The sequence below is a fragment of the Chiroxiphia lanceolata genome, chromosome 5 (assembly GCF_009829145.1).
Source record: "Chiroxiphia lanceolata isolate bChiLan1 chromosome 5, bChiLan1.pri, whole genome shotgun sequence".
Taxonomy (NCBI): Eukaryota; Metazoa; Chordata; class Aves; order Passeriformes; family Pipridae; genus Chiroxiphia; species Chiroxiphia lanceolata.
This window is the reverse complement of record NC_045641.1, coordinates 72,958,157-72,978,942: the sequence shown is the minus strand read 5'-3', so window position 1 is coordinate 72,978,942 and position 20,786 is coordinate 72,958,157. Positions and strand designations below refer to the sequence as shown.

General features: G+C 44.0%; 1 protein-coding gene across 3 annotated transcripts; it reads left to right on the top strand.

Annotated features, from left to right (window-relative positions):
- Nucleotides 1-8,100: 8,100 nt before the first annotated feature.
- LDHB (lactate dehydrogenase B) lies at nucleotides 8,101-20,485 on the top strand. Of its 3 annotated transcripts, none has more exons than XM_032687701.1 (8): nucleotides 8,101-8,343; nucleotides 9,971-10,102; nucleotides 13,878-13,995; nucleotides 14,467-14,640; nucleotides 16,555-16,728; nucleotides 18,272-18,389; nucleotides 19,257-19,380; nucleotides 20,141-20,485. In XM_032687701.1, exons 2-8 carry the CDS (start codon nucleotides 9,977-9,979, stop codon nucleotides 20,306-20,308), a joined length of 1,002 nt encoding a protein of 333 aa, XP_032543592.1. In that variant the 5' UTR covers nucleotides 8,101-8,343; nucleotides 9,971-9,976; the 3' UTR covers nucleotides 20,309-20,485. The 3 variants fall into 3 exon arrangements, with proteins under 3 accessions (XP_032543592.1, XP_032543590.1, XP_032543589.1); XM_032687699.1 differs by lacking the exon at nucleotides 8,101-8,343 and adding an exon at nucleotides 8,626-8,733; XM_032687698.1 differs by lacking the exon at nucleotides 8,101-8,343 and adding an exon at nucleotides 8,743-8,875.
- The last annotated feature ends 301 nt before the right edge of the window (nucleotides 20,486-20,786 follow it).

Sequence of the window (20,786 nt, the reverse complement as noted above, 5' to 3'; positions counted from 1 at the left end):
TTTTTCTATTTCTGTGATAGAACTAGAGCCATTTTTCATTCTGAATTGCCTTCGGTTCTCTAAGGACTGGCCAGCCCTGGGTTTACACAGCACTCTTTACAGGGGGTCCACTGAGTCTTACTCCTATGGTAACTCAATCTAATTTCATTTTTTTATGTCTGCTAACGAGACCATGACAGGATTCATCATAGCTGCAAGCCAGGCTTCCAGCACACGAGCACCAGAGGGAACCTGAGCTGGAGGTGGCGTTCCCAGACCCGCTCATTTCCCTTTGTTAGTCTGGGCACTCAGTGCTGTTTAATGGCACTGCCCTGCTGCTATAAATACACAGGCAGTCACTTGACCTTGGCAGTTGCTTTGGTAAAATAATTCTCCTTTGAAGCTGCCAGGGGCTCAACAGGAGCACGTGTCCCGCCGTCCCCGCAGCCCAGAGCTCTGCTGGAATGAGTGACCTTCACCTGGCCCTGAAGGTGCAGCCTTGTGGCTGCCTTAGGCTGAGCTAAGAAGGGCCAGTACCAAAACAGTGACTCCCACCTCCTCTTTTTCCCCTGCTACCAGTCCCTACTCACTTTTCTTGTGTTACTGACCAGATTGAAAATCAACTGTTTGTCTTTTTTCCCCCTCCAAAAACTCAGCCCACTTTCAGAGTGAAGGGAAGGAACATGCACTTTTAGTATTCAATATATTTTTCTTCATGGCACACGTCTGGATTAGAACAGATGAATCAAAATAACTTCACTTTTTCCTTTTACTGCAACATGACTAGACAACCATAAACCTATGCTTTGTAGATGAGGAAAACCCCATCATCAAAGTGTGTATCCATCTCTCCTGTATTTCTCCACCAAGAGGTTTTCTAAGCCAGCTGACCAGAACCCTTTAAAATCCCACCCCTACAGGCACTTCATCTTTTCATCCTGTATTTCAGGATTAGCCAAATTGCCCTCAGGAATCACATCACATATCAGGTGCTGATATTTTGCCATTAATGTCTGTAAGTTTCTGTATTTTCTCCATTCCACAGATCAACGGTTCACTACTGAGCAAGCCCAGGATGGCCTCTGTCACATCAGGTTTCAAAATCATGGTGTCAGCCTCATGCCCAACAGTTCTTTCAAGGAGGTGCTTTCCTTTGCCCATGAACCATCCACAGGAGCAAAGGTTGCCCAATCCCAGGGCCCACTGGCATTTTTCATGGCAAAAAAAGTAGAAGAGGTCTGGGATCTTTGTTTTTGAAATTTTCTTCTGCATTACTTTAATAGCTAACACCTTTAAAATGATATTTATGTAATATTACAGTTCGCAAAGGGTACGTTAAAAGGCAACTGAGAAGTTGCACAGAAGTCACAACTGTATTTTTTTTGTCATTTACTACACCAAAAATAAAGCAGAGCCCTGGTCAATTTGATCCTGAGATCAGCCCAGTTGGTTGGAGCCTGGTGCTAATAAAGCCAAGGCTGTGGGTTCAACCTCTGTGTGGGCCATTCACTTAAGAGTTGGACTTGAAGACCCTCGTGGGTCCCTTCCAAATCAGAATATTCTGTGATTTTTAGAAGTGCTGCTGCTACAGCTAAAATCAAATAGAAGTTTGTCAAAGTACTGCACTGTACCAGTAGAACTTACTATTGGAATAACATAACTATGCTATAGTAGAACTGTTCTCTAACTACACATACCAAACACACACGCACTAGATATCAAAGGTGCAAAGAGTAACAACAATAAGCACTTGAGGAAGATAATAATCCATGCTCATGCAGGTCCTTCAGCTGCTATTTAGAACTCAGGACAGCAATTACCTTGTACAAACAGGGACAGATGTCAAGCTCCTTCATTACATGAAGCAACAAAAAAAGGACGAGGGCCTGCAAACGTCATCTTAGTGTGCTTCCTATCACAGGGCAAGGCAATTTAATTGTGTTTTGTACAATGGTGAAACAGGAGAAAGTGGAATGTAATCACTTTTGTGTATTTATTTGATCTGAAACATAAGCACCTCACCCCCAAGTAGACACAACAGCTGCAGTGGTATTGAACATCACTTGTGAAATAAAACATGTAGGCACAACACAATTGGAAATGCATTAAGCAGCATCACACAGCCAGTAATTTCAACCAGGAATAGGTCTGCCGAAATGAGTGACTGGGAGGTGCATCAGCTGTATTGAGGAAAAATAAACAATAAGTTTAGGACATCACATCACCTTAAAGGGCTTTTAATTTACTCACAAATGTAGAAATAAATGGATATGACAGTCACTAGAGACAGCAATGAGTAGAGCACCAGTTTGTAACTACAGGGACGATCTGGAAAAAAATGGGGGGGTTGATACCAATCACATAATGTTCATTAATTTTTGTCTTCAGTTCTACAAACTTTTCAAAGCAGCTCGGATAAGGGCCTCCATCTTTCAGGCATAGAACCAGCCCAACCAGGCAGAGCAGTCATAGTTATAAAAGTGAAGTTATAAAAGGACAAGACAATCCATCATCACACAAAATACAGTTTTTAGGTGCTTTGAGGATAGCTTTCATATTTTTTAAACTTTCAAAATGAACCACTTCTCACTGCACTTTTGTAAGCCAAAAAGCCCCTGCTCTCTAACATGCACCCTTTTAAATTTATTAATTTTAATCACTATTCCGAGTGCTGATCAATAAAACTGAAATCCAGGCAGGGTAAATTTCTACCTGCTTTTCTTAAGGTGTTAGAAAGCAAATCAACAGACTTGCAGAGAGCCTCTCATATGTCTCAGTATTAGCTGGCAAGTTTACAATGACATGGAGATTTCAGGAACACAAGCTAAATACACACAGTACATCTCTGGCATGAGGTAAAAAATTGTGGTGCTTATCTAGGTAGTGTTAGCTGATACCACTGCTGGGGCTGATTCAAGACAATTTACAACAGTTTATGGGCACGAGCTACTATTAGTAAGAAGAGTTGGAAATACAACACTGGGCACAGAAAGAGGTATTCACAGAGATTAAATTTAGCTGTTCCTCATTCCCAGCTCCTTCTGTAGTCTGGAAATGTAAGCCTCTCTAGAAGGCAGCTCAGAGCATGAGCTGAATTTAGGCTCGAGTTACAGGAGAGGCAGACAGCTAATTTAGTGTTCCCCAGCCAAAACACAGTGTCCTTGTGCCTGCTCATGCTGCTTCCTGAGCTGCCTCTGGTATTTGCTGGGCACTTCACTGAACCCAGCTGGTTGGCTGATGGACAGCAATCTGCTTCAAGGAAATAAAAGTGATAGTCTTCCACTGCTTTAATGAGCTGAACTGGCTCAAGGCTGACTTGCAAAACTGAGGAACAGTTAATGAGAAACAGTTTCCTCGTCTTAATTTCCTTGCTTAGAAGAGAGGAGCATCAATAACAAAAGTGATGGTACTTAGATGGAGCCAGACATAAAACAACATCTTCTGATCTGGTTTGACCCAGCTTTGGAGCAATGAGTTTGCATTGTAATCCTCCAGGTCACACTACTGAATTTCAGCCAGGAAGCGTTTCACCAGCTCTTTTTTCAGTATATAGTCATGGTGTGTCCTAAAGAAAACAACAGCTCCTAACAACAATTAAAAGGAATAAGAGAAATTATAAGTGGGCACCTGTTAGATCCAGATCAAAGATATTTGTTACAGTCATCATGTAAAGTTCATGGCTCACTTTGCTTTGCCTACAGCATTACAAACCAAAGTGGAAGCTTGACTGGTTGAATAACTGGGATATGTTTTATAGTCTGATGGAGAAGGCTCAAAATGTATCCATGGATATCTCTCATCTACAAGTACCCAGTGGGTTCAGCACAAACAGTGTCCTTCCTAGCCTTCACATGGGACTTGGCTGTAGCAATGGGGTCAAACATCCCTCAGTACTGAGAAACATGTTAAATAATGCTTGCTGGAAGCTCGGCTGTGTCCACAGTGTTTTCCATAAAGCTTGCCCCGTGAAAGGCAGAGTGGGAAGGGTCCAGAGTGCAATAAGGCAAAGGTTAGCTCAGGTATCAATGGATGCTTCCCAAACAGGAGGGCAGTCAGTCAGCCTTGACCCTTAACATCAGAAATCTGCTTCAAAGGCAGTGCTGTAAGCCTGTGACTCTACCAGGGAGCACAGGCAGAGGTTTATGCAATACATGTAAAAATGTATTTGGTCTGTCTTCAGAATTACGATAATTTTTAACAAGGTAAATTGTGGGATCATGCAAGAAAATGTCTAAGTGGAAGGGAGTGGGTAGATGAATCTGCTCCTTAGCAAAATCAGTGTAAACAGTATCCAGACACGGAGATTCAAATAGCATAGTACCTTCTCCAATTGCAACACACATAAGAGGAAACCGGGAATCAAATCCTAGAGAGGTACCGAGTCCTGCAGCTGTGGAACTACTTCGGAATTCATTGAAGGGATTATATGTGTTCCTCCACGAAGCACTACTGAAAAACCTACTATAATACAATATATTGTTGTATTACAGCAGGTGATTATTACCTATTACCTAACGACTACTACAGTAATGCTACAGCACTACTATAGAAATTTTTGTACAAAGATTAATTGAGGTGCTACACAGCACTCTTGAGGCAGACATGCTACACTATGTGAATACAGGGGGTGATTCCCCTAATGTAAAAAACCTCTTCAGCTTGAACATGGCCTTACATTTGTGTCTGGAGAGGTGTTAGGCTGACAAAGCCATTCTTCAGACATACAATGAAGAAAATCCATACATAAAAGTCTCAGGACTATTAAGTTTTCTGAACAGTTAACCAGTTCAGGGAGAAGAAATCCTCCTTACTATATGGAAATTCATCTACTGATAAAAATCACTGTCTGTACGTCATTTCAATTTTACATATTTTTGCTTGCTTTTGGAAGGCATTGGCTGAATGTTCCTTGTGGAAGATAAATTTCTATTTATCCATGGACGGTGCATAAAGTGGATTCTTATGGAGCAGGAAATGCTTCAAAATATTTCTTTGATAACTTAAAGAAGAATTAGAAAGAACCTTTGACAAAAATGGTTTAGGATAGTCATTTTTGTTTTCTTTTCCTTTAAGATACATTTCAGCAAGGTGATGACTGAGATCCTACAGGACCTTCCCAGCAGTTACACTGGCACAGTGAGGAGAAGAGGGAACCAGGGTGCAAGGATATGAAGAGTCACTGAGGGCACAGGAGGGAGAGAAGTCCTTCCCAAGCCAGGTCCTTTGCCAGAGTCAGATGTGCGTATCATGTAAGTAGTTTGCCCCTTTTCTGTCTTATCACTTTATTTAGTAGCTGTTGTTTCTCCTGAACCCTTTAATGAGCCAGAGCTATCAATGTAGTTCAGTTCTTATGTTCTTACCTAACTGTAAAATTGATAATCACTTGTTTCCTCTGGCACCAAAGATGTTCATTAAATGGGATCATCACATTTCACTCCTTTTGCATCATAATCCTCAAATTCGTGATGTGTTTCTTTTTTTTTATTAACTGTGCTATAAAGCAATTAACTATTATGAGTGTGTTATCTATATGACACTGTCTAATCTTTAAATAAAAATTAAACAGAAAGTAGGATTGCTGCCAAAAATAAGGAACTGTTCCTTCAAGAAAAAAACCAGGGTAAAAGAAGCAAAGCTGCCACTCCAAGATAATTTTTATTTATTGTGTGATGTATTTTCCTTCGAATGGCAACATATTTGCCTTCAGATGGCAAATCCAGATGAATAAGAAGAGAATTAAAATATAGGTGGACAAGAATTTTAATTCAGCATCTGCCGGTATTGTGTATGACAGCACCCGATGATTTCCAGCAGATTAATTCAGTTCTCTGTATTTTACAAAGCTGGACAACTAATTCTTTTCCCAACATTACAGCCATGTGACATAATGCTTCGGGCATATCCATCCTGAAGGACAATGACCTGACCTACCAGGTCTAACACAGTGAGAGATCATCTTTACCTTGTTTTCTCCTGCCACCAGGCTACATCCCATGTTACTGTGGTGTAATGGGTTCCTTCCCATTCCCAGTTTATATTCTTCTTGATATTTGCAATCTCAGGAGTACAGAAACCATCAGACCATCAATGTTTTGCTTTGGGAAATAATCCCATCAATGGAATTTTTCAAGTGAGATCTCCGTTTTTAATCAGATTTGACTATAGTTTTGGAAAAAAGAAACAGCAGGGAAATCCTATCTGCTTTCAAGTGTTTTGGGAAGATGATGGGACAGAGGCAAGTACTGAAGTATCTCAGATTTATGTAACTACACACTTTGTATACAAACCGAAAGTTGAACGTGACTAAAATGTATGCACAAAAGATATGTCGTAATTGTATGAAGGTGACCAGGCAAATTTATTTAGACTGTGCCCCTTAACATTAGGGTTTGTTTTTCTGGAAAACTGCACTTCATCAAAAAATGCCAACGCTGCCAAACTATAGCTGAACTTTGAAACTGTGACCTGATGCCAGGAGACTTTCCGTGTGACCCTGGGGAGACCTTTTCACCTCTCTGTGCCTCAATCCTCCATCATCTGGAACAATAAGTAACTAAATAATTAAGAGCAGGAAGAGGGAGTAATCTTTCTTCCACCCACTGTCCTGCTCCTGCCTTGTCTATTTAGATTAAAAGGACTTCACTGAGAGGAGATTAAATACCTAGTGCTTTTAACACTGCATGTAAAATGAAGTCTGATCTAAGTGAGGGCCTAGGAGAGCTGTTGTAACATGTGGCAAATGGTCCAGTCTGCCTTTAAAAGCTTTAAGATTTTACAAATATGAACATGGCATTTTCGTCTCTATTTAATTACAAATGCTACTATGATAATTGATTGTTGAATGCTCATAAGAAGAGATGCTCTTCATGTCCAAAGAAGACACAATGCAGCGGGGAACTTTGCAGGACAAGAACCTTTGCTCCTGGCTCAAGGATGAAAAATCCCTGCTCTGATCCTTCTCTAATCTCTCCAGAACCTTTTAATCTCCCTTCCTCCTTATTTTCTCAAAGTTCATCTGTCCATCCTCCCATTGTGAATATACAGGATAGATTTTCTCTACCCTTACACTTTGCTGTGTAATTATTATTTACCTCCAGCTCCCATTTCAGCTGTAACTCAAAGTGTTGAATTGATTTTCTTACAGCAAGCTGCTACCTGAAGTATCATGTGGATGGCTTAACTCATTTCTTTCCCTCCAGGGGACCCTTTGCAATGTCAAACAATGTAAAGAAGCAAAGTAGGTCATGGTTAGATAGTAATTTAAAGCCAGCATGGATCTGTGCTGCTCCCCAGAAAGGCAGTTTCCTCCTTTACTCACCACCACGCTCACCACCTCCCTCATCCTGGCACCAGTGTTTCTCTGGCTGCTTGGTGGGCCAGAGGGAATTAATATTACTAACGTGGCAAAATACCTGGCAAAATACAACCGATAAGACTTTAAACTAGCCACAGCAACAGAAAAAGAAAGGTAACCATGGCCGTAGGCAGGCAGGGTCAGGCTCTCTGCCTTGTCACATTTAACCCAGTGAGTTATTTGGGAGGACTCTGGAATCTACTATTCCGTTTTCCCTGTTGTGAGACAGAGTTGATCATGTGTGCTGAGGAACGTAAAGCTTTCTGGTTTTTTCCCAGTGAAACTAAATGCGTATCATTCTGTGTTTTGCCTTTACTTTCCTCCTTTACAGTTAGAAAGAAGTAATATTACAGCATTAGAAGAAAACATTCTCGCTATTCTTCCCTACTTTGCTTGTGTTGGTCCTGCAGGGATTTCAAGGAATCACTTCCATCTCTGCTCAGCAGCAGTGGCACACCATATACCCAAAAATTTCAGTCTGTGTGTTCCATGGGTCCGAGGAAAAGAATCACAGAATTGCTAGGGTTGGAAGAGACCTCTGGAGATCATCCGGTCCAACCTCCAAAGGGTGTCATATCGTTTGATAATTGTCGCTCAGTGCCGCGTGATGTGCTTATTATTTGTCAAGGCACAAATTCCAGTCACGCTCCAGGGGCTCGTTCCGCAGGTCCCATATATTACCATTTTAAAGGGAAGCCCTGCTGGGATAGGGTGAAATATGGGAGGAGTGCGACGTGAATGCGGCCGAAACCAAGAGAAGAGGAGGAGGAGGAGGAGGAGGAGCGGCGGCGGCAGCTTTGCATCATCAGGTTACATTCCTCGTTGCCCTTGCCTCAGGTTACATCCCTTATTCGTGCCAAGGCATCCTCTCGTGGCTCCAGGCGGGATTCGTTCAACCACGGAAAGCTCAACGGGGGAGCCAGGCTAAGGGCACAGAATCAGAGAGGGCAGAAATCAGAGAGGGCACAAGAGACCACCCGCTTGAGCAACTGTGCCCCGGAGAAGAGCAGGTAAAAACCGCTTTATTTTTGCTCAGTTTCGCCCTCGCTCGCACGTTCCTCGCGGCCGGACCCGTGACGGGCAGGTAACGACCCCCCCATGCCCGTTCCGGGGAGAGCGCTGGTGGCACCGGCGAGCCCCTGAGCCCCCGCGGTACCCGCCCGGGGCAGCGCGGCCGCTCCTTCACCGGCAGCGCGGGGCACGACCGGCACTGCCCGCCCTGCACGGCTGCCGGGGCGGAGCGGAGACACCCCTGGGGCTTCGTCCTTGGCGGGCACTGAGCCCGGCGGCCGCCGCCTCCCCCCGGCGCCGCCGCGCCCGCCCCTTCCGCCGCAGAGCGCTCCCTGCCCGAGCCCCGCACGGTCCCGCAGCCCGCGCCGCTCCCGCGCCCCGGCCGACCGGTGGGTAACGGGGGGCCCCCGCAACACCATGGGGGCGCTGGAGTGCCGCCCAGCCTGCCCTCCCTGCCCTGCCTCCCTCCTCCCCCGGCGGTTCAGTTCCGCCGGGAGCAGGAGCGGGAGCCCGTGCCCCTGTCGACTCTCCGTGCGTGGCGACCGGGCAGGGGGGAACGGGGGTGGCCGGAGCCGGGCGGTGGATCCCGGGGGGTTGGGGATGGCGGGGGTCGGGCTGTGGCTTTCGGGGATTTAGGGGTAGCTGGGGTCAGCTCGTGGATCCCAGAGGTTTGGGGGTGGCCGGGGTCGGGTTGTGGATCCCAGAGGTTTGGGGGTGGCCGGGGTCGGGTTGTGGATCCCAGAGGTTTGGGGGTGGCCGGGGTCGGGTTGTGGATGCCGGGGGTTTGGGGATGGCCGGGGTCGGGTTGTGGATCCCAGGGGTTTGGAGGTTGGGATGGTCACAGTCAGGCTGCGGACCCCTTGGGTTCGCGGGTTTGGGGATGGCCGGGGTCGGGCTGTGGATCTCAGGGGTTCGGGGGGTTGGGGATGGCCGGGGTCGGGCTATGGCTCTTGGGGGTTCCGGGGGGTAGGATGGCCGGGGTCAGGCTGTGGATCCCAGGGGTTCTGGGGGTTGGGGATGGCCGGGGTCAGGCTGTGGATCGCAGGGGCTCGGGGCGTTGGGGATGGCCGGGGTCGGGCTGTGTCTCCCTGCTCAGAGCCCCCCCGTGTGCCGCCCCGGCCCCTCGCTGCCCTGCGGCCCGGGAAGGTCGGAAGCTCGTGGTTTGAGCCCGGAGAGCCTCGGGGGCGCACGGAAACGGGTCGGGGCGATCCCAGCAGGATCGCAGCTCCCCGGCTGGTCCGCGGTGTCGGGGCCGGCCCCGGTGGGGGTTTGCGGGGCCGTTGCCGCCCGGGTCCGGTAACGGCGCTGGAACTGGAGCCCCCGCGGGCGCTCTCGGGGCCCCGCGGGGCCGGTCGGTTGTGCGCCCTCCAGCCCCTCGCTGGGCACCGGGCACGGACGGGATCCGGAGCTCCGCGGCCAGGGAGGGATGTGAGGGTGGGTGTGTGGCTTGGAAGGAGCCCTGCGAGCCAAGGGCATCGTGCCCGAGGGCCACCTTGTGTGAAAAGCGCCGTCAGCAGCCGCTCGCAGCACCTCGGTCGGCGGGTTTAGGTGACGCCCGCGGTTCGGAACATGGCTTTCAGCACCCTCTGGCTTGCTTTGAACCAGCTGTTCCCGTTATCCTTTCAGAACACCATGGCCACACTCAAGGAGAAGCTGATGACCCCCATTGCCTCGGGAGCCACGGCCCCCAACAACAAGGTCTCTATTGTGGGCACTGGACAGGTCGGGATGGCCGCTGCCATCAGCATCCTTGGAAAGGTACGGCTCAAGGACAGCGTGCCGCTCAAGCTCCCCCTGCCGCAGTGTTCTGTGCTGCCTGTTTGCCTTAGCCAATGGTGGGGAATTCGGTAGGTTAGTGCAGGAATGAATCATGTGCAGTTCGGGTAAGCAATCAGTGACCTACAAGGCTGACTTCCCCATGCAGCTTCTCCTTGTTCTCTCACCTTTCCTTGTCCTTGGCAATAAATCTCTCATTAGGCAGAGTTATTTTGCAGGCTACTGGGAAAATATAGTGAGCAGATGGCTCTTAAGCCCCTGCCAAACTTTTCATTCTCTTCTTAATTTTCTTATTCTTCCACAACAAAGCTGGAGTTTGCTCAGTGAGGGAGCTCTGGTGGGAAAAGAATGCGGACAGAGGAGAAATGGATGTGAAATATGGGGTAGCAATCAGAACAATAAGTGTTTGCTTTTTACTGTTTTAAGGCATGTGTACCATAATAGCTGAAAATGGTGCTATCTCCTTAAGCACACTTCTTGATTTCCCTTAAATTTTTTTTTTGCTTGGTTACATGATTATTTTTTCCGGAGAGGTTTTAGCTAGTTTTTCAAAGACTGAAAATAGAGGTCTGGATTTAGAGGTTATTCTGACTTTTCCTATTCCTGGTTTATAGGATTTTTTTTTTTTTTTCAATTCTTATGTTACTCTCTTTGAGCAAAGCAAAGGCTCATTATGCAACAAGGATCTCTTGTTTTTAGAGAATATTGTGAATGACTTAAATTTGATTCCTCTTGTGCTGTTTTTGGAAAGATGATGGGAGCTGCAGATTTTTTTTTTTTAACAAAGGCATAAACAGATATGCCCTGCCCACTTGCAGAGGCTGCCTTAAATCAGGTAGCTCACAGTCAGATGAAAAATCTTGCATGTACTACTAAACCAGCTGTATTTTATGTAGATGATTCTTCAACATATTACCCCGAGAATGTTTGCTTTAATATACCAGGGTTTTAAATATTTAAAAAAAAAAAAAAAATTAAGGGCTTTTGCTTGCTGATATTCATGAACCCTGTGACCAAGGAAAAACTGACATCAAGTGGAACTTGAGTATTAATGTGAAAGTAGCAAATAGTTTTTAAAAAAACTTATATAAAGGAGAAATTTAAGGGGAAAACAGTGATAGTTCATTGTGGTTTTCTATATTTCCTTAAGCAAATGTTTGCCCCTCATGGGCTGAACTAGTTTGTTTTTGAAGTCCTGTAACCTTGTACAGTGAGGGAGCCAGGTGGTGTCACCACGAACTGCACTACAATCCATCATTCATCTGTGTTTAATACACTGCTTTAGGCAGGATTAAATTTTTGCTTTGAGATAACTAAGCACAAAGTTTTACTAATAATGAGTTGTATGCACCAAACCCAGAGTAAAAACCGGTTTTCAGTTTTTCAGGCATGGATGATGACATGGATTTTATGTCAACCAGACTTCTGCTCTTATTCTCTTACAAGTATAAGCTGCAGTATAAAATATTTTTATAACAAAACCATCTGGTTCTTGTAACTGAATTAGTCATTTAGGTTGGAAAATACCTCTGAGATCATTAAGACCAACCATTAACCCAGTACCAAGTCCACCATGTCCCCTAGTGCCACATCTACAGCTCTTTTAAACACTTCCAGGGGTGTGACCCAACCACCTTCATGTTCCAGTGCCTGACCACCCTTTCAGTGAGAAATTTTTTCCTCGTATCCAATCTAAACCTCCCTTGGCACAGCTTGAGGCTGTTTCCTCTTATCCTGTCCCTTGTTCCCTGGGAGCAGAGCCTGATCCCTATGTGGCTACATCCTCCTGTCAGGGAGTTGTTGGAAGTGGTAAGGCCCCTCCTGAGCCTCCTTTTCTCCAGGCTGAGCCCCCAGAGCTCCCCCACCTTCTCCTCATCACAGTTGTGCTTCAGACCCTTCCCCAGCTCCATTCCCTTCTCTGGACACCCTCCAGCCTCTCAATGCCTTTCTTGTAGTGAGGGGCCCAGAACTGGACACAGGATTTGAGGTGTGGCCTCACCAGTGCCCAGCACAGGGGGACAATCCCTGCCCTGGTCCTGCTGCCACACTATTCCTGATCCAGGCCAGGATGCCTTTGGCCTTATTGCCCACCTAGGCACACACTGGCTCACGTTCAGCCTCTGTCAACCAATTTGTGGCTTTACTTGTGCACAGTTTGGCTCTAATACTAATTTCAGTTTACTGGTGTAGTATTTAGCATTTAAATTTGCATGACACCCACACTTCCATCCTGGTTATTTTTAGCTCCCTCTCTGTTAGAGACAAGTCACTGATGTTGCCACACTGATTTAGAAATGGGAGCATGTCCACAGTCACAAATCAGCTGCTTTAAATGAGAGTATTTTGAGCTGCATTTGGTGATTGTGTAGGCTTCATTCCTGTGTGTGCTGATAATGAGCTGAGTTCTTCTCTAGGCAAGTGATGCAAATTCATGAAATTAGTCATTGGAGGTATTCCAGCTGCTCTTTAAGTGAGAACCTGCTCTTGGAACCTGCAGAGTCTGAGGAATATTGGTTGCAAGTTCTAGACTGCAAGTCCCATCGGACTGTGTATATAAATCTATCCATAATTGCACATGTGCACACATTATTTTTTCAAACTCTGACTGCACTAACTTCGTAGTTTAACACCAATGACTTCAGCTAAGCATACTTTTTCATAGTGTTTAAACAACTGAGACGTTCATTTTACCCTGCAGGCTATTTTGGGAACAGAGCAAGTACAGATACAGATTCTTATGATTTTTCTTCAACAGTTTTATCAAATCAGCTGCTAAGGGAAGCAATGCAGAAAAGCAATAAACTAACACTATTTCAGAGTATGAAATGAAAACTTTAAATATGCCTGCAGTTTGATATATTTTTCCACAGGAAAAACAGTATTTTAGTTGCTAAAAATGGCTTAACTGCTCTCAAATAGAGTGTAGATATCTAGGAAAACAGAGAAGTAGTAATTTGAATTTCGATATAATTTACTGCCTGATCAGCCTTTAAGGATAATGGAATTTACAAGGATAATAAAAATTTCTGTCAAAAGGAAAAGCCAAAGGAAGTCTTTGCATTAGAGCAAAATACCTTTTCCCTCCACTCCCATACTTCATTGTTTTCCTGTTCTGAGACTGTATGAGGTTATCTCCCAACTTAACCTGGCTGGACAACAAGCATACATGGCTAAATCTATTCTGCAAAATAAATATAACATTGTAGCTCTAGTAGAGGAAAAGCAACTAAAGAATCTGTTTTCTCTTGATTTTTAGGGCTAAGGAAAATGTCTGTTCCCGTTGTATAGTTTTGTGAAATTAATTGATTGAAGGCATGTTAAAAGAGAATACTTGTTTGATAATTATGTGGAGTGTTCTTTTAGACATTTCAATATTTACAACAGGCCTATTTGCTGGATAGATTTAGAAGTTTTGTTACTACTCTGAAAGATATAACTTTTTCCCAAATATAATTACTAAATCATGAAGTGCTTTTCTAGCAAAGGGTTGGCTGTGAACTCAAACTCCCCACAAATAATATCTTTTTTGGAAAGTCTGAATGAGTTTTATGAACCTGTGCTGTAGCAGCCTCTGACTTTGTTCCTGTGAGATACATCAGAACACCAAGATAGTGCTGTCCCACAGGTTTAACTTTGGAGAAGAGATGCTTTCAGATTGCTGTGGCATGTTACTTTGAAACAAAATACACCTCAGCTCAGGGTTAACTTTAAAATGCAAGTGAACTGCTTCACTGACTCCAAATTTTGTTGTTTTCAGGGTCTTTGTGATGAACTTGCTCTGGTTGATGTTGTGGAAGACAGACTAAAAGGAGAAATGATGGACCTACAGCATGGGAGCTTGTTCCTTCACACTCACAAGATTGTGGCAGACAAAGGTGAACCTCAGTTTTTTATTTAATACTGACATTCTATGACTTTGCTTGATAGTGGAGAATTAGTTGTGTAATCCTAAAGAATTCAAAGGATTTGGCATTGAAAAAGTGTATGAATTGGGGTGAGAGTTTGGATGAACACCATAGCAGTGGGAGTAGTTTTTAATCTAGGCTTTTTGAGCTTGTTTAGTAAAACTGATTTTAATGAAGCTATAGTACCCCTTTGTAGAAGAAATAATGTTGTGATTTGGAAAGTGGAAGTGAGATTCGGGTGGTTGAAGGTGCTCTCCAGACCCCCATATATGTTGATACCTAAACTGGACAATGTTAGAGGTGGTACTGGCTTTAATATTGATGTTTCCTGGTTTTGGGTTTGAACGGAATGCACAGTGGAGAAGCTGCCTGTAACACTGTATGAACACAGTGCTGTTGAAATGAGTGACTCTGTATCTTCCCCCCCGTGCTCTGGTGTAGATTACAAGGTGACAGCCAACTCCAGGATCGTGATCCTGACTGCGGGCGTTCGTCAGCAAGAGGGGGAGAGTCGCCTCAACCTGGTCCAGAGGAATGTGAATGTCTTCAAATTCATCGTTCCTCAGGTCGTGAAGCACAGCCCCAACTGCATCATCATCGTGGTTTCCAATCCAGGCAAGGCAGTCTTTTCTGAAACCCTTAAAAATTCAGTTTGATAAAACACAACATTCATTCTCTGACATTCTTTTCAAATACAAATTGAAGGTTAATAGCTTTTTGTGGACATCTGCCAGGTAATGGCCAACAGCAGAATACAAACAAATACCCTGTACATTCTGATGCTCTCTTTATTCAGAACTTGTCATGGTGTCCTTATCTTAAAAGAATGCTTTATGGTAAATACTTCAGTTCTTTACATACTTTGGCTTAAGCAGTTGGTAGTTTAAACCTTTTATTTCTAAAGGATAATTTTGTGTCTGGATGCAATACAGCCATTTTTCAGGATGAAGAACTTGCCCTATATTCTATATTTTCAGGAAAAAGAATTTGATGCCGAAGCCTATGGTGGAACAAGGGCTGACTAGTACACAGTTCAATTGGATTAGAAAAGACTTAGTTATAACTGATTACACATATTTGTGTGCTCACTTGCAAGTACCTCATTGCACTGAGGCATTTTGGATATTTGGATGTCTAAAGCTGACTGTAAACATTCTGATGTGCTTTGTGGGGTGTCCCTGTAGGGTTGTCTTTGCTTGACTCAACATCTGAGTGAGGCCAGTGCTACAGAACCCTGGTGGTGAAGTAACCCTGCTTTTAGAGAGAACTTTGCAGAGTGGAAACAGTGCATGCAAAGCTGGCAGCTCAACTGGGGGTTGAGTAATTAGCTGGTGTACAATTACTCCTAATGAATACCAGTGTTCTGAGCAAGTGGCTACTGTGCAAGTACAGTAACTTAGGGCAGTTTTAAACACTTATCAAAAAATCAAACTGTGACAAAGATCGACTTGTTCTTGTTCTAGCAGGGCCAGATTCAATCTATAGACTTTTCTCCAGTAGAGCAGCTGCAGGAGGAGAATTGCATGTTGCTTTTGTAGAATTATTTTTATAACCCTTTGTTTTTTCAATATGTGGAGTTTTATCCACTAGTCTTGTACAGTGGAAGTTATTGTGAGCTCGTTAGAAGGGACTCTAGTGACTTGTAAAGCCAGACTGCCTAGAGCTGATGGACAGGGAGATGCTCTGTAGTCTGTACAAGTTACTGTGATCCTGGCAGGAACAGCCCCAGCTGAAGCTATAGGAAGAAAGCTGTGCCTGATGAACATGTCAAGGAGGTGTGAACTGTGCTGAGATGATGTGCTTTTTGTGCCTGAGCAGAGCAAATGATGTGTTTCAGACCTGTATACACAAATGTGTTCCCTCCTGAGAACTGGCTGGCTCCTGAGAGTTGGAGTCATAATTACTGCAGCCTGTTTATTATTGTTGCTTTGACCTGTTGATTAGAGGTTTTCTCTTTGCTCACATCCTTCTGTCTGCCCCACCTAGCTTTGTGTTTTTTCTAAAGCTTTGTTTTTGGAGACACATGCAGCTAAAGCATATGGGTAGTAAATGCAGAAATGTGCTTAGTGCACAAATCAAGAAGTTGAACTGAAGTAATTACCAACTACAAAGAGTATGCAAATCTCAAACTTTTCACTGTAAATTGTTTTACCTGTTTTGATGATGAACTAGAAGGTAATATTACTTCAGGAAATTACTTGAGTGTTTTAGCCACACGAGATCAGTCCCAGTTCTGAATACCCTTGGGGTTTAACTGTGACAAAAAAATGTGTCCCAACTTTAGCTGGTAGGAATCTAGTCTCCAAAGATCTTCCTCAAATTTTTTTAGGACCCATCAAGCTACTGTTCAAAAATCTCGAGCAGTGCATTAATTTTAAATCCCCCAAGTAGTCAGACCCAAAATACTTTGACCAATGAGCACAGCTGTGTTTTGAGTCCTCCTGTCTGCCCTGCTACTTGCAGTAAAGTAATTGCTGGAGCATTCTTGATGTGAGTGGTTTAATTTACTGTGCATATTTTTCCTTGCAGTGGATATCTTGACCTATGTCACATGGAAGCTGAGTGGCCTGCCAAAAAACCGTGTGATTGGAAGTGGCTGCAATCTCGACACGGCCAGATTTCGTTATCTGATGTCCGAGAGGCTTGGGATTCATCCAAGCAGCTGCCATGGCTGGATCTTGGGAGAGCACGGTGATTCCAGTGGTAAGGAGCAATTCTGATCTCTTTGGGAATGAGCAACACAGTGTTAGAGGTTGAGGTCTAAGGGTGTTACAAAACTGAAGGAACAGATGCAGCTCCACTCGAGTTACTGGCACTTAGCTGTGGTTTTATGAAGATTTGAGTTGAGACAAGTCCAGGAAATGAGAGAATTGGGATTGTTCAGCCTGGAGAAGAGAAAGCTTCAGAATCACCTAACTGTGGCCTTCCAGTACCTGAAGGAAGGCTACAGGATGGTGGAGAGAGGCTACTTACAAGGGCCTGGAGTGACAGGACAAGGGGAATGGCTTCAAACTGACAGAGAGTAGGGTTAGATTGGATATTGGGAAGAAATTCTTCCGTGTGAGGGTGGTGAGGCCCTGGCACAGGTTGCCCAGAGAAGCTGTGGCTGCCTCATTGCAGAGGGTTGGAATGAGATGATCTTTAAAGTCCTTTCCAACCCAAACCATCCTGTAATCCTGTGAAACGTAGCTGCACATATTTAATAATTAAACCCTGAACTGAAAAGGCCAATTTTGTGAGCTCAAGTTGTGTCCTAAAGGCTATAGCTTAGTACTTTTCTTTATCCTCAGTTTTTGGAGTACCATAACAGCACAGTTCTCCTCTGAAAGCAGTATCAGCTCCTTTTAAGTCAAGGGCAGAGCTTTTCAGGGGTAACAGAAAACCCTGGAAATCCAGGCTCAGGCTAACAAAATTATCCCTTACCTTATTTCATAACTTTTCTCTGTGATATTTAAAAGATGGTTTCAAACACATGTAAAATCAAAGAAACCCATCTGTCTTAATTCAGCTCATGTATTTAAAGTCTGAAATGATGCAGCAGAATATCTGTGTACATTGGTACTGCTTCATATTTTTGTGCTGTGTATTTCTAGGGGAGCCACCTCTTCAGTGTCCCATTGCATTTGATCAGCCCTACCCTAGTGAAAGCAGAGTTTGGCTGAGCATACACAGAGCTCATCCTACATCAGTTTTTGCTTTGAAGTAACTCATAATTCCTAGTTACTTCACAGGAACAAAGGATGAGCCTGCCTGTAAGCTTCCAGTATGAAGAGAAGTGCAAATTCCTGTCTTGATATTTTAAGTTTGTATATTGCTACCCTCTTACTCATGTAAATAAGAACAGGTTTCTTGAAGGCTGAACCTAACACTGATTAGTGAAACAGCAAATACATCCTTGCTGCAGTTTTAAGCAGAATGAGTTTTAAAAGTCTGAACAGCTAAGATGTGCCTTTTTGCTAGAATTTGAGGTTTGACTTCAGAGAGGGCTGTCTGCACCTTCCAAGGTCTCAAAGTTCTGCTGTCATGTGTTACAATCAACTTGTTAAAGTGCCAGTACTAAAATAGTCTCACAATTGACACCCAGAGTTCTCAGAATTAACTGCAGCTAAATGAAAACTGAAAATCTGCCTCAAACATTGTTGTGGTTCTGGCTGCTGCTACTTATGGTTCCAATTGTTTTAGATAGGAAAAAGTGGAGGGGGAGTTGCAAAGTGCTGTTGAAACTTATGTCCTCCCTCTGTTCCAGTGGCTGTTTGGAGCGGAATTAATGTGGCAGGGGTTTGTCTCCAGCAGCTGAATCCTGCCATGGGAACTGACAAAGACCCTGAGAACTGGAAGGAGGTCCACAAGAAAGTGGTTGACAGGTACAATGACTTGAGGAATAACACGGATATATGTGATGCTGAAAATAGCTTGTCTGCACACTGTCTCTCTGTTGTGCTGCAGCTTTCATGGCCTTTTATTTAGAGGGCTGCATGAATAAGTGGGACTGCTGGTTTAAACACAAAAATGCAGGATTTCAGCTGGTTATTTCATTATCCTGCAGCCAGACAAGCTATTGCATAACATGCCCACTGAAGTACTGCAGAGCTTAGAGCTGTGTCTACTTGTTTTCTCTCATGGAGCTTCTTGAGTGGTTCACTTTGTTCAAAGGGTACAAGACTAGGGAAGGGCAGTGTGTTTCTGTGAGCAGTGTTGGAACGGGGGGAAATTTTGTTCATTGATGCAGGAAGATTTGTTCACATGTTGCTAAATCACTTGTCTCACTTGTGATATGAGTGTACTCTCCTGCACTCTCTCCAGATGCTAAAAACACCAGGGGGTGTGTGTAGGTAGTGCATGGCTTCGACTCTAAATGTTTATCTATTCCAAATGCACTCAGAATGATTGTGTCACTGACTGAAATTGAGAATTTATTAGGTGTAGGTGTGCTTTCCTACCTAACACTAAGAACTCTTCCTAGATGAAAGCTAATTTTCTTTTCAGCTAGTCCTGTGAGAACAACAGGGATTCTTAATTATACATATGGGAATATGTATATTTTATGCTTTATCTTCCAATGCTGAAACACATCACTCTTCTACTTTGATATTTTAATTCCAAAACTTAGAAAGTGTTGCAGGAGTTTAATTTTTTTTTTAAAATGGGAAACTTTCACTCCTCTTAAGACTTGTAAGTCACAGAGTGTCTTGAAGACATCTTAGTGCAATTGTCTTTCCGTGTTTCCTTAGTGCCTATGAGGTGATCAAACTGAAGGGATACACAAACTGGGCTATTGGCCTTAGTGTTGCTGACCTCTGTGAGACCATGCTGAAGAACTTGCACAGGATTCATTCCATCTCAACACTGGTAAAGGTAAGAAGTGGTGGCTGATTGGATGCTCTAGTTCATTTTGTTGTTATGACAAGCTAAGTAGTCTCGGTTAGCAAGGGGCTGAACAAAGGAAGCTTTGTAAAACACTACTTTGAATTTTAAATGGGAGCTTACTCTTGCCATTCCTTCTAGGCTGACCTCTTAGGCAACTCCTCTCACAAGTATGGAGCTGAAAATAAGTTCTCTGTACTACCCTTGTGTAAAGTTTGCCATTTGTGGCATGCAGATTCCTTGGAAGGAGGTTTTGGTGTAAAACTGGAAAACTTCATGGAGGCCCAGCTGCAATTCCACAAACCACTGCCTAGCAAAAGTCCTGGGGGGAAAACTGTGTCCTTTTATAGCTGGTATAACTGGCTGCATCTAGTCTGGACTAGCTCTGTAACCCCTGGTGCAGCAAGGACTCTGAGCAGGTTGAGCTTACTGCTGCCTCTGTGGCAGGAAGGATGACCTGCCCTAATCCTGCATCTAAATCTTATCAGGTACTTGCTGTATAGAAATAAAAGTGAGAGGTTTGAAGAGCTTTGAAGGTGGGGTTTCTGCAGTCAGCCATCTTGGCACTGCCAGACATTTGGTCCAAAACAGCTCTATGCTGTTTATTTTCTCAAATACACTGTGACTGAAATTCTTCTGCAGGCTGTAAAATGATAGTTTTTAGCTCTGCTCTCAGGAGGCTTCCTGTTCTATAAATTAAATGCACATCTGGGGTGATGGGCTCATATCTGATCTCTTTTTTCTGTGGCAGGGCATGTATGGCATTGAGAATGATGTCTTCTTGAGCCTGCCTTCTGTCCTAAGTGCCTCTGGATTGACAAGTGTCATCAACCAAAAGCTGAAGGACGATGAGGTGACTCAGCTGAGGAAGAGCGCGGATACCCTGTGGAACATCCAGAAGGATATCAAAGATCTGTAACTCATGAATGCCAGATTCCAGCCATAGAAAACCAGCATGTTGTGTGCAGATACGGGCTCTACTCACTCTACATCTCTAAAGTTAACATTAAATGCTCTTCCAGACGGTTCATGGTAGCTAAACTTACGCTTGCTGTAACGCACAAACCTGACGAACAAATAAAGTAATTTTCAGGCATGTTTTGTTGTCCTAGTGACTTGTTTTTAGTATATAATTATCTAGCTTACTCTGGCATCGTCCTTTAATGTTTGCCACAGACTTACATGGAAGTGTAAGACTTGGCATGTCTTTTCAGAAGGTTAGAAATAATGTAGTAATAGCCTGTGGTGGGATTTCACTAACACCACCTTAGTGGAAGCCTTTTCTCGGTCCAAGTGCTGGCTAAGTGTAGTTCTTGTTTCTGATAGAGTAATTCCCATTTTTTTACTGATGGGCAGAAGAAATGGAATGGGCATTTGCCTCTGAGCTGCCTCCCCAA

Coding starts and splice junctions, on each gene's coding strand:
- LDHB (XM_032687698.1), top strand. CDS start 8,762: ATGGGGGCGCTGGAGTGCCGCCCAGCCTGCCCTCCCTGCCCTGCCTCC. Junction 13,996..14,466: donor CAAGATTGTGGCAGACAAAG/GTGAACCTCAGT, acceptor GCTCTGGTGTAG/ATTACAAGGTGACAGCCAAC. Junction 14,641..16,554: donor CATCGTGGTTTCCAATCCAG/GCAAGGCAGTCT, acceptor TTTTCCTTGCAG/TGGATATCTTGACCTATGTC.